This window comes from Pseudorasbora parva, chromosome 3 (assembly GCF_024679245.1).
Source record: "Pseudorasbora parva isolate DD20220531a chromosome 3, ASM2467924v1, whole genome shotgun sequence".
Taxonomy (NCBI): Eukaryota; Metazoa; Chordata; class Actinopteri; order Cypriniformes; family Gobionidae; genus Pseudorasbora; species Pseudorasbora parva.
The window spans coordinates 23,064,291-23,078,698 of NC_090174.1; the positions used below are offsets into that span (position 1 = coordinate 23,064,291).

General features: G+C 37.2%; 1 protein-coding gene across 1 annotated transcript in view; it reads right to left on the reverse strand.

Annotated features, from left to right (window-relative positions):
- msh3 (mutS homolog 3 (E. coli)) overlaps positions 1 to 14,408 on the reverse strand; it is a 114,254-nt gene that overhangs the window by 6,662 nt on the left and 93,184 nt on the right. The window contains exon 22 of the mRNA XM_067438181.1: positions 5,998 to 6,124. Within this exon, the coding sequence (XP_067294282.1) occupies positions 5,998 to 6,124 (127 nt within the window). The remainder of the gene's footprint in view (positions 1 to 5,997; positions 6,125 to 14,408) is intronic.

The window sequence follows — 14,408 nt, forward strand, 5'->3', positions numbered from 1 at the left end:
CAATTTTACACATGAAAGCAGGGGAAATATCTCTCATATTTCACACTAAATGATTCCAACCATTTCCATTTTTATATATAAACTTTGAAAAGGACGCTTGAAAACAAACAGTACATTGACCATTCTTTTAAGTCTAAAAGGATAGTTCACCCAAAATGTTTAATTATACCATCATGTACTTGCCCTCAAGCTGTTCCAAACTCATTAGAATCTTTGAAACAAAAATGATCAAAGATACTAATGATTCTTCAATGAATGTGTATTTAATGAAACCTGACAGGTTTCTGTCCCTCCATTGAAAGTCCAGGTAACCAAAACTTAAAAGTTTCAGTGGATAACCCCAACTTTAGTTCGAATTTAGGTAATTTTAGGTAATTTAGGTAGCCATAGCAACTTCTGATGTCTGTAACACAACCTGCTCCTAATATATGTATGCATTCAGATGTTTTTTTGCAACAGAACTTTTCCTATGCTATAATGTATTTCTATAATAAGAAAACATGCATGATATACACTAACCTAAAGGATTATTAGGAACACCATACTAATACTATGTTTGACCACCTTTCGCTTTCAGAACTGCCTTAATTCTACGTGGCATTGATTAAACAAGGTGCTAAAAGCATTCTTTAGAAATGTTGGCCCATATTGATAGGATAGCATCTTGCAGTTGATGGAGATTTGTGGGATGCACATCCAGGGCACGAAACTCCCGTTCCACCACATCCCAAAGATGCTCTATTGGGTTGAGATCTGGTGACTGTGGGGGCCATTTTAGTACAGTGAACTCATAGTCATGTTTGAGAAACCAATATGAAATGATTTTAGCTTTGTGACATGGTGCATTATCCTGCTGGAAGTAGCTCAGGTAGGCCGTGGCATTTTAACGATGCCCAATTGGCACTAAGGGACCTAAATTGTGCCAAGAAAACATCCCCAGCACCATTACACCACCACCACCAGCCTGCACAGCTAACAAGGCATGATGGATCCATGTTCTCATTCTGTTAACACCAAATTCTGGCTCTACCATCTTTATGTCTCAACAGTTGCGTGTCGAACATTTTTTAAATGCAAATAAAAGCCTAAATTAAATTGGTTCTTCATATAAAGCGATTCTATCTCTTCAGAAGACTTGGAATAAACGACTTGATTAATGGATTTGTTTTACGATAGCTTTATGACCTTTATGGATTTGGTTACCTGGACTTTCAATGGAGGCACAGAAAACTCTCATTAAAGATATCCTAATTTGTGTTTCGATGATTCGAAGTCTTTTAGGTTTGGAATAAGTAAAGGACAGAAAATTATGACAATTTTCATTTTTGGGCAACTATCATGCCTTAAATGGACAGTGGCATTAAATCAGGCTCAGCTCAGCTAGGCAGAAACCTGTCAAAAAACTGTAAATAAATAAAAAGAGAGGCATGGAACACAGACGATTAAAGGGTTACTTCAGCGATTAGCATATGGCTTTGCATCAGTAGAAACCCTGTAGTATAGTCAAATGATTGTGCTTCCCCCCTCATATCCTCCTGAAACAAGAGATTTATGCATTTTATTTCTGGAAAAAATTCCTGATGACGCAAATTGACGATATTTGCATCATCGGAGGAATTTCTGGCCAAAGGCTGAAGACTACAGCCAGCAGAGGGAGCCTTTCCTCATGTTTTCAACCCGTGCATGGAGATCGCACTCACAGCTCAGCTCGCAGCTGCAGGCATTCATATAAACGAAGCTATGCTGAGCAATGTAAGTGTTTTAACTTCCCAAATTAATTTCTATGAAAGTTAAGCTTCCAAAGGCATGAACTGAAACGCACCAGACTGAACATGCGTTGTGAATGTGTATGCCGCGAGCGTGGTCGCGTTTACCTCAGCTCTCATCACGAGAGCTCATTCATGACAGTAAATGTAATCTGACTCTTGCAGCATTGTGCTGTGACTCGATCATTATATTGAACAGACTCGTTTAGTATTTAATTGTAGTGTCGTTTCTCCAACTCAGTCACAGTGATTCAGTAGCGGTGGCTTTGGAAGATGCCTCACAGGCAGCGAAGCATTCTAGGAATTTTTGTCTTTCATCCCCATGAGACAAAAATACATTTTCTGTCTTTTCTTAGTCTAGAGGGTAAAATAATTTCACATTTCTATTAAATTAATGACCCAGTTTAAATACAGATTCATCTTCCCAGCGGTGAAGTACCCCTTAAAATTTGGCATTCAAATTTGAAAAAGTGACACCTGTAATTCTACAACTTCAATGCAAGGCTTTACAAAAAAAAACATTTTGAAACTTTTTAGAAACACTCAGAAAATTATTTGGAAAATAATTTATATTATATTTGCGTAATCATGATCATGCTTTGTATAGAACTATTCCTGTAGACAGATCAAATAGACAATAGGTGGATTGACTAACAGAGGGTCTAAGAAAGTGTGCCGCACTCCTTGATCACTCAAGCAGCATAAGGTCAATGCAAAGGTAACACAAATGAGTAAGTGATCCATGAAATCCTGGATGACTCAGCTGACATACAATAGCAAAAGAACTGGTTCTGAGGCTATCAAAACCAGCATATTCCAAGACAATGCTCTCCGCACTCTCTAATGCTTTGTGTGCACTGATGAAATCATCTCCCTGATCCAGACACTAATGGCTTTCTCAGATGATATCAAGATGAAGTTAATAAACGTGTTTGGCTCATTATCAAGAAAGGCACAATCAGTAATACTGATGGATTGCGCAGAGGAGATAGATCAAGATACATTAAGGATGCAGATGCCAAAATATCTAAGTACAAGAAGGGAAACAATGCTATAACTACAATAATGATGGGTCCTGGAACAACAAAAATAAATATTAGGCCTTCATTGTCAAATATTTATTTACTATTGATGTTGTTATCCAGGGCTTCACATACATTTTTTTGCTCACCAGCCACTGTGGCTAGTAATGCAGTCAAAAGTACAGACTTACCGACAAAGTTGGTAAACACACAAAGCACACATTTTTATCAAATCATACGTCATTAATAGCGGGTCACTTCCGCGATTTACAATGATCAACGCTCTTCACTGAGCGCTTACACAGATGCACACTTTTGAAACACCTTTGAAAGCAGCCGTCTATCAGCGGAACTCTAATATATCCCCTGATAAACGGATCCTGCTTTCAAATGCTCCCGTGTGCATCTGTGCATTGAGTGTGTGAACACTATGGTCAATTAGAGGTGTTTAAGAATCTGTTTAACCGTGCTCAAAATACTAGAGGGAAATGCTGGTATCGTCACATTTTACACTTCAGCACACTTCGGTACCAAGACGGTACCCTTGACAACACTAGTAGCTAAGTAACTAGCCACTTAGCATTTTCACTGGCCACACTTTTGACATTAATTCCATGAGAAAAACTGCAGTATATATATATATATATATATATATATATATATATATATATATATATATATATACACACAGTGCCTTGCGAAGGTATTCGGCTCCCTTGAACTTTGCAACCTTTTGCCATATTTCAGGCTTCAAACATAAAGATATAAAACTGTTATTTTTTTGTGAAGAATCAACAACAAGTGGGACACAATCATGAAGTGGAATGAAATTTATTCGATATTTCAAGCTTTTTTAACAAATCAAAAACTGAAAAATTGGGCGTGCAAAATTATTCGTCCCCCTTAGGGTTAATACTTTGTTGTGCCACCTTTTGCTGCGATTACAGCTGTAAGTCGCTTGGAGTATGTCTCTATCAGTTTTGCACACCGAGAGACTGAAATTTTTGCCCATTCCTCCTTATAGAACAGCCCGAGCTCAGTGAGGTTGGATGGAGAGCGTTTGTGAACAGCAGTTTTCAGTTCTTTCCACAGATTCTCGATTGGATTCAGGTCTGGACTTTGACTTGGCCATTCTAACACCTGGATATGTTTCTTTTTGAACCATTCCATTGCAGATTTTGCTTTATGTTTTGGATCATTGTCTTGTTAGAAGACAAATCTCCGTCCCAGTCTCAGGTCTTTTGCAGACTCCATCAAGTTTTCTTCCAGAATGGTCCTGTATTTGGCTCCATCTATCTTCCCATCAATTTTAACCATCTTCCCTGTCCCTGCTGAAGAAAAGCAGGCCCAAACCATGATGCTGCCACCACCATGTTTGACAGTGGGGATGGTGTGTTCAGGGTGATGAGCTGTGTTGCTTTTACGCCAAACATAACATTTTGTATTGTTGCCAAAAAGTTCAATTTTGGTTTCATCTGACCAGAGCACCTTCTTCCACATGTTTGGTGTGTCTCCCAGGTGGCTTGTGGCAAACTTTAAACAACACTTTTTATGGATATCTTTAAGAAATGTTTTTCTTCTTGCCACTCTTCCATAAAGGCCAGATTTGTGCAGTATACGACTGATTGTTGTCCTATGGACAGAGTCTCCCACCTCAGCTGCAGATCTCTGCAGTTCATCCAGAGTGATCATGGGCCTCTTGGCTGCATCTCTGATCAGTCTTCTCCTTGTATGAGCTGAAAGTTTAGAGGGATGGCCATGTCTTGGTAGATTTGCAGTGGTCTGATACTCCTTCCATTTCAATATTATCGCTTGCACAATGCTCCTTGGGATGTTTAAAGCTTGGGAAATCTTTTTGTATCCAAATACGGCTTTAAACTTTTCCACAACAGTATCTCGGACCTGCCTGGTGTGTTCCTTGTTCTTCATGATGCTCTCTGCGCTTTAAACAGACCTCTGAGACTATCACAGTGCAGGTGCATTTATACGGACACTTGATTTCACACAGGTGGATTCTATTTATCATCATTAGTCATTTAGGTCAACATTGGATCATTCAGAGATCCTCACTGAACTACTGGAGAGAGTTTGCTGTACTGAAAGTAAAGAGGTCGAATAATTTTGCACGCCCAATTCTTCAGTTTTTGATTTCAGCTTTTGAAGTTTGAAATATCAAATACATTTCATTCCACTTCATGATTGTGTCCCACTTGTTGTTGATTCTTCACAAAAAAATATAGTTTTATATCTTGATGTTTGAAGCCTGAAATGTGGCAAAAGGTCGCAAAGTTCAAGGGGGCCGAATACTTTTGCAAGGCACTGTGTATTACATACATACATATATACATATATATATATATATATATATATATATATATATATATATATATATATACATATACACATTATATATAACGTCAGACACTTTACCTGCAGAAGCACACAGAGAAGAAATTTAAACTTAATTCATAATTTCTGAACCACTAGCATCACCAAAAAGAATTGCAAAAGTAACTAGAAAAGGTAAGTTTGTCAGACAAAGTGAGTGTTGGATGATGAAAATATCTACTTAAAATTAATCTATGCATATATATATATATATATATATATATATATATATATATATATATATATGCATAGATTAATTTTAAGTAGATATTTTACTGCATTTTACTAATATAAAATGGTTTGAATATAATTAGCTGCAATTGCTGTTTGGTCACAAATATACATTGCTGAATTAAAAAAAAACCTTTTATGCAATTTATGAATATTGATTGGATATCATCAAAAATCTACCAAAATTCCAGCAAGGATGCACTTAATTGACTGTAATGACTTTTACAACGTAAACTAACAAACATATTTCACATACATGTTAAACTTCTATTCAAAGTAGTTCTTGAACAGCAAATCAGAATATTAGAATGAGTTCTGAAGGATCATGTGAGTGAGTAATGATTGCTGAAAATTCAGCTTTGCCATCACAGGAATAAATTATTATAGGAATACATTTATTTTTTTATTACTGTATTTTTGATCAAATAACTGCAGTCTTGGTGAGCATAATATAGTTCTTTCGAAAACAAGTAACATTTTTTTTTAAAAGATCTTAACAACGCAAAACTTTTGAACAGAAGTGTAAATATAGCCCAATCCTAAATCAGGAAGCTTATGTAATGCAAGTTGGTAAATATATGCATACACACCATCAGAAGTGCTCTCTGGCTCATTGAGCAGGAAAGCCATGTGGTAATTCCCCACATGCTGCGGGTACAAGTGTTCCAGCTCACACAACGGAGGGTAGTGGGTCACAAATAACGTCAGACACTTTACCTGCAGAAGCACACAGAGAAGAAATTTAAACTTAATTCATAATTTCTGAACCACTAGCATCACCAAAAAGAATTGCAAAAGTAACTAGAAAAGGTAAGTTTGTCAGACAAAGTGAGTGTTGGATGATGGATGGTAAATAGGTTAAAACTTAAAGCAAGGTAAAGGTATTGTATATGTTTATATTTCAACAATGCAACATTTGGAATCAGGAAAATGAGTCAGACTCTTTGTTTTTTAGCTAAATGTTGTCGTTTACTACAGGAATATCAAGAAAGTCAGAATACTGACTGAGACCAGTTTGGTGATTATAGATTATAGCTCAAATTTTCCTCCACTGACGTACGTCACTAGATGGAAATATTTCCATAATTCTACCCAAATCCATATGCAAAGAAGAAGGCTTGGCTTCAGTTATCGTGGTAGTGCTGTCGCCACCACCATGTTGTGGAGAAGCTGTGCTTTCTATGTGAAAGAAAAAGCATAATTAGCCTTCCGATTTATTTGGCCTTTCGAAAATGGATGCAATTAGGAATCAGTGGTTAAGATTTATTTACAACACTGTTCCAGAACAGTACAACCCATATGCTTGTGTGTGTGCAGCGCATTTTACAGAGGACACTTTCCTGAACCTTGGAGAGTACAAGGCCAGCAGTGCACAAACACTATTTCAAAAATGGGGCAATTCCAACTTTGCTAGGGCAATCTAGCTGTTTCTTTTTAGTTTTATTATTTGCTATTGACGGTTCAAAAGTGAAGTTTTGTGCCGTGTAAAATAACACATTGTTTGTCGTTCTTACAAATCAAAAGTGCAAAGATGGTTTTATGTTTACAAATATAGTGTCCTCTTTTCTCCCCTCATAACTTGGTGGTGAAAAGATGATAGATGCACAACGTGTTCTGTTTCACACTGGCTGCTCAAGCAGAGCTTACTAAGGTGAAACGTTCTGCTGAAGTTCTGTTCGATCGACTTGATCATCTACATTTTCAGAATCTGACTCTGGCTCTAATGTTAAAACAGCACTAGGTAACTTTTCAACCTTAATAATATACTTTCAAGACTCTTGTGCTGATACATCGATTTACAATAGGTTGAATGACACGTCTGCTATAGCTTGATGGGGTCTGTATCGTTTTTAATCGTACTTTTAAACTTTTAAAAATCTAATTTTGTAGTTATTTTTGTTCTCGGGTTACTTCCCGAAACCCGAGAACAAAAATAACTACAAAATTCGACTGCTTTACGGCATATACATCACTTCCACCAACACCCACACTTCCGAAGTAGTCCGAAGCAGCACAGACAAATAAGAAAGAAAAGGTTGGGTGTAACTAGTTACTAAGTAATTAGTTACTGTAATTTAATTACTTTTCCCTTGAAAAAGCAAAGTAAGGGATTACTCTTATTTTTTCTGTAATTTAATTACAGTTACTTCTGATGTAATTGAACTAAATACTATATATAATTATACATAATTCAATAGTGGACTTAACATCAACATTTTAAGTCCAACTTTAAAATGCATGTTTTTATGTATCCTTCTCACATTTGTAATACTTTGGTCAGTTAATAAGAGTAATTTTTTGTAGTTTTATATTATGTATTTGAATGAATTAAGAGCCGTTTCATGTCTAACCTTGAATTGCTTAACTCGAGGGTTGATTTAGAAAGTAATTAAAAAGTAATTAGTAATAAGTAATTAAATACTTTTTGCAGAGAGTAATTTGGACAGTAATCTTATTACACTATTGAAGATGTAATTAGTAACTAGTAATAAATTATTTTTTTAGAGTAACTTACCCAACACTGATTACACCACATTGTGTGCGTATATTAGAACAGTTTGTAGTTTTTCTTGTGGTATGCGATGACACGTGACTACTGGGGCGTTAGGACCCACACAGACCACAGGTTGAGCACCCCCTGCCTGCCTCACTAGCACCTCTTCAAGCAGCTACAAAGTTTTTCATTTGGTCTCCCATCCAGGTACTGACCAGGCTCAGCCCTGCTTAGCTTCAGTGGGAAACCAGTCGTGGGCTACAGGGTGATATGGCTGCTTGTAATTATACGTAACACACAAAATAATGATCATTGTGGGATAGTATTCAAAATTCTGTCACCATTTACTCACCCATATTCCTCAAAATATCTTGTTTTGTGTTCAGAAGAAGAAAGAAATGTATACAGGTTTGGAACAACTTGAGGGTGAGTAAATGCTGACAGAATTTTGGTGAACTATTCCATTTACTACTTAAGATAATTCATTAGGAATAAAAATATATATTTGGTTACTCAGCATTCTGTCTCCGTATGACTGTGTGAAAGAGCGAGACATCCTTGAGCCAGATGTACGAACCATGCAAACAGCAACCACCCCCTCACTCGCCACTTACAAACATTATCAGCAGCCCATTATCCGCATAGTGTTACCACCTCACCGATGTGCACATCTCATTCCGGCGTGTGTGTGTGTGTGTGTGTGTGTGGGGGGGGGGGGGGGTGTCTCCATTTATTGATGTGTTTGTTATAGCAGGCTCATGCAAGGCATTGAGCTGGAGTGTGAATGTGAGACACATAGAGGATACGAAGACAGAGCGCTGAAGCAGAACAAGAGACATGGCGCTGCACTTGATATCATCATTCAGTTTTGCTGACAGAAGTCTCAGTTTTGTCAGGTCAGAAGATTACACACGGTTCGGTTTGAGGGAGATACAAATGTGGCACAATCAAAGGGAATGCTGCTTTTTCACCATATATGGCATAAATATAATTTATATCTTGTGTTTTTCTGTGATGCAGCGATGCAAGAATTTCACATTTATTAGAGGCAGTTTTGACTTATGGAGGTATTTCAAGGCAAGGCTGCTAACGTTTCCATCACTATAAAATACAACCAACATTATGTGTCAATACATAGGATGGACATTATTGAAGCGTACTGTGTATCTATTTGGTCAGCAAGTTTTTAAACACCAGGTAAAGAAAAAAATAATGATAAAAAAGTGTTTATTATATGGCGAATACTCAACCTAGTTGTAAATACTGTAGCTCAATAGTAGTGCACTGCTTCTTTTTGAATTTTTGTTTGTGCCAAATATTCATGTTTGATGTGAAAAGCCATTTAGTTTAAATTAGTATTTAAATTACAAGAAATAACGCTGTTGTGCTCAATGGTACTCAAGGAACATTTATTATTATAAATGTTGAAAACAGTTGTGCTGCTTAATATTTTGGTGGGAACAAACATTAATCAGGTTACTTTGAAGAACAGACAGAAATCTTTTGTAACAATATACAGTAAATGTCTTTACTGTCATTTTTAATCAATTGAATGCATCCTTGTCGACTAAAAGCAGTCATTTCGTTTGGGTACATAATAACCCAAAACTTTTGTGTAAATATCTAAAACAAAGCTTGAGTACCTAGATTCAATTCCATGAACCATGTAAACTTCAGTAAATTCAGTTAGTTCACACTGTCTGTGTGAAAGCACAACTTCAGATTAATGTGAGACCAATCACGTTTGTTTAAAGGGGACCTACTATAACCCATTATACAAGATGTAATATAAATCTTAGGTGTCCCCAGAATCTGTCTGTGATAATTCAGCTCCACAGGTCATTTATTATCCCATGCCCAAAATGCCCTTTTTTGGGTGGAAGCAAAAATGTGTGTATCTTTAAATGCAAATAAACTGCTGTTGCTTACAGCCCCGTTTCCAGATGAAGGCAGTGCCTTTGCAGCTCATGCCTTGGATACTCCAGGAAAAACAAAACAGGAGGCGTTCAATTCCAGGTTTATCGAAGTTGACTCCTCTCAGTGATTACTGACTCTCACCGTAGAAGTCGATGGAATCTAATCTCGGAATCGACATTTGCTCCATTTACTTTAAGTCAAAATAGGGTCGGATTAAGAATATTTATTACACACTGAATAGCGCAAAAAAAGCTGCTTTAACATAAGAGTTCATGGTAGAGGTCTGCATTCCCATGCCTGTCCCACGAGAACAGCGGGACCCGACCAGATATTTGATTTGTAATTTGTGTAATTTGAACGAAAGCAAATAAAAATAACAAATAGGCTTCAATTTTTTTTACATTTTTATTAAATTTTCCCCCTACTGTATTGGCAGCAAAATTTTGTATCTTGACAATGCGAATAAAAAAATAAATAGCAATTTTGTGCAGACTACATTTTTATTTTCTTTGTGAAAATCTGTAAATGAGATCTAAATTCAGCGGGTCGGGAAGAAAAATATTCTAAGCAGACAGCGGTTAAACAAAGAGTGTAAATATACCAGGAACGGGTGGGTGCGGAATATAACCCCAGCGGGAGCGGGACTTAAACAGTACTGCGCAGACCACTAGTTCATTGTACTAGATTAAGATCTAAATACATATAATAATGTACACTTATTAATGCGTTTGTGGCACTAAAAGAGTCTATTTCATGTTGAGCGCTAATATTGAGCGTTTTTACTGGTTGCTGAGAGTTGAAGAATGCTCAGCTTTGGGTAACACAGCGCTCACTGTCACTTTTTACCTAGCTGTCCAATCAGAATGGAGGAGGGGGTGGGACAAATACAACACCGAACAACGGGCAAACTCTGCTTGTACAACGTCAACAGGCAACAACAACAAGCATAATAACAGAACAGAATTATTGAAAACAAGAGCCAGAGCAAATACTTTGTATCGACTGGAGTTGACTCCACATTACTACAAAACAGGACAAACAGTATGGAGCAGTTTCACACAATTCACACACAATGTTAGCCTGGATGCCAGCCGAACTTAGCCCCGCCCACAACATTTTTAGGTCGGGCGGTTCGGTCTGGACTCGATCCATAGAGGATCGATTATGTTCGGACCAATGAAATCATCAGGGCAGGGTTTAGACGATGATGGACAGATGATCAACAGTAACGTAATCATGCACGTCATTAAATGGGCTTGGATTATATTTGTTCGAATCCTAAATGGAGAGTTTGTTTGTATATGCATTCACCTTCACTATTCCTCTCAAGAATGATGATCATGTTAGGTAAGTACTCTGTGTAAAAATAAAATAAAATAATTTTATTTTTAAATAATAAAATTATTTATTATTGAATAATCATTTCATCTCCACTGACTGGGGGGGGGGGGTGTTGGGTGTTTGGGGGGTAAAATGCGTGTTATTTTGGCAAGGTTAAATAGTTAAAATAGTTGACTGCTATATATCACATAATAGTAATGCGACTAACATAATGCGTCGCTTCGTTGCTCTGATTGGTTGTAGGTAGGCATGTGCCAATATAAATTTTTCATGTTACGATTAATTGCTAAAGCTTTTATCACAGTATACGATATTATCACGATATTGAAATAAGTTGCAAAAAAAGTATTTTCATAGCATAACAGCTTTAAGAACTATTTTTGTAATAACAAAAATAACTGAATGTTTATATACAATAATACAATGCACCAAAAATATATACAGCTCTGGAAAAAATTGAGAAATCAATGTTAAGTGGTCTCTTCCAGAGCTGTAAAAGTAAAATTTTCAAACAGATTAAAGTGCAAAAGAATTAGGCTATAAATAACAACAGGTAACAAATTAATATAAGGTCTCATTATTTAATGCATTAACTAAGATTGAGCAACAGCTACATTTGGTACAGAAAGTATAATGTTTTTGGTAATGTTAGTTAAGAAATACTGATCACTGTTAGTTTTATCTTAGGTCCATTAAAAAAGTTATTTTGTTATTAAACAGTAACTAAGAAATTACATTACTTAGAATAATTAATTCTTTATAAGTATTTTTCATTATCAGTTTGGTAGTAATGAATTAACATGTTAACTAATGAAGACGTATGTCTCAAAGTTTTACTGAACAATAACAAATAATCAAAACAGTTCTAATTATTAGGGCATGTTGTAGTCCAGATTAAAACATAAAAATTAAGTTTGAAAATAAATAGCCTATTAAGTCTTTAAGTATTAAGTATTTGGTGCTGTGATGAACTAGCCTAGAAATCTAGACGCACCCTAGCGGCAGCAAATCTAATTTGCCGTGAGTGTCGTCTAGCAACTCTCAATACAGTTCTGAGCTGTAAACACCAAACTCTGGCCGGGCCAATCACATCGTGTATAGAGTCGGTGGGCGGGGCTTAACATAATGACGGCAGAGTTGCGCTTGCGTGCTTCTTCTAGTAAACACAGAAACTGGCGAACGGCGGTCTTTCGAATCAGCTTTGACCGCGACTCTGGAAGACTTGAAATTAAGCTTTTCTCTGAGAAAATAAAGAACGGCACTGAAGTCATTCTTAAGAAGGGAAGATGTGTTCTGAGTTTTGCTGACCGAATACGGCGAATGTTTAATCTGTCAACGGGCTTTGCTTCACCTTCGTTGCTCTGGTTGGTTGTAGCGCTATCCAATTGCGTGCACGCCGTGCAGGGGGAGTTTGAAAGACAACCGTTTATCCCGCCCCTCGGATTGAGCCCTGTCAATGATGAGTTTCCAGACCAAACATCTTGATGTGGGTCTGGCTTGTCAGGCTAGTGATGAACAACATTGAGATGAACGAAAAAAACGAAAGGCTGTTTTAAAAACTTCACTAGTGCGGTTGCTTTTGTTTGCGGGTTTCCGGGGTAATTGCCGCATTCTGAAGTTCATCAGCGCACTCTCTGTCATTGAAGGTGCACTTCATTAGCACGTTTCCTTCACTCAATCATGTGCTCATTTACATCTGAGCGTGTAACCCTTTGATGCAGAATACAGCGGTGTTGAGCATTTATACGGTTGATGAGCAAAGTATTCTTGAGTGCATTATAAAAAATGTAATAATTGTTAATAAATTATTTTTTACGATATTTTGAAGTGCACTTGATAACAATATTGTGCATATTCATTATCGTGATATATTGCATTACTGAAAATCGGCACATGCCTAGTTGTAGCTCTATCCAATTGAGGTTTTTCCTGGTTCGGTTGAAACTAGCCCCATAATCACAGCCCAATGGAGCAGTTTCAGACTCATATTCTGACTAGAATTGAGTATGACCACGTCACGGTGTGTCGAGATCCACTTCTTTTAACTTAAAGGGATATTTCACTTTGAAATTAAATTTTGATATGTTTTAGCTTACCTCATGGGCATCCGAGATGTAGGAGTATTTGTTTCCCCAGTAGTTTCAATTTTGATCATTTTAGGTCAAACCGTTCTTGTCTGTGCCTCACATATGCAGGTCTATGCAGCACTGAGGTTTTAGAACGTGTTTCCTGTCTGATACCATGTAAAGATGCGAGACACAAGTTCAACGGTCAAACACGTCCGTCTAGAATTTACATAGAAAAACGATGGAAAAGTAACACAGTGGAATGAATAAACGCAGTCTGCGTTCATTGACAGAGCCCACAACAGAACATTTAAACTGTTAATTACATAGCTGAAACATTTTTTGTGTTTCCACAACATAAATAATTGAAAAGCAGAATTCTTCAAGGCCAGGTTTTTGCACAACTAGAGGACAAAGTATGAAGTTCTGAGTAACATTAAGGCATCTTAAGCACACCTTCTCACTTCTCAGTTACGGTATCTCAACTTAGAAATGCTCTCTCTAAATATTGAGGAGTGACTGTCTGCCTCTCTAACATGTGCCTCTAACTGCCTCTTTGCTATGGCAACCAGTGCTGCTCTACTACCTTTTGCCCACAGAAGAAAGTTCTGCGTCAAGGCTGCTCACAATTCATCATTCAAGGGTGTTACACAACAAACGTATTTACATTCTTAAATACAGCACAGGTGAACGAGTGAGTCTTGTTGCCATGGCGATGTGCAGACACTCTGCAAGATGCTGCTAGGACACATGTATGCACTGTAAAGGCAAACGGGCATGGACAGAAAGCTATTCTTGTGTGAAGGGGGGAATTTCAGTATGAAGCATACGCTTGAGCAAACACTGTAGCGTTTTATTTTTGAACCTCTGTGAGCATGCAGTGTGTCAACTCCAGCTGTGCAGCGAGAGTCTGAGCATATAACGCTCATGATATTCTAAGTGGATTCTAGTGTACAAAAATAAGACGACATTTGTACATTTTCTGAAGAAACTGAGTGGTGCTTGCCCTTTAAAGCAACCTTGCTAGGAAGTTGGTATGTAGTTACAAAGGTGTTTAGAATTGATTGCTATGGAATTGCTTGGGAATAATGGGCGGTTGCTAGAGTGTTGTTTGTTTACTGAACCTGCAAGTCTCCATTATAATTTGATCTTTAGATATTTCTTTGCTTTTTTGAGTTTATTC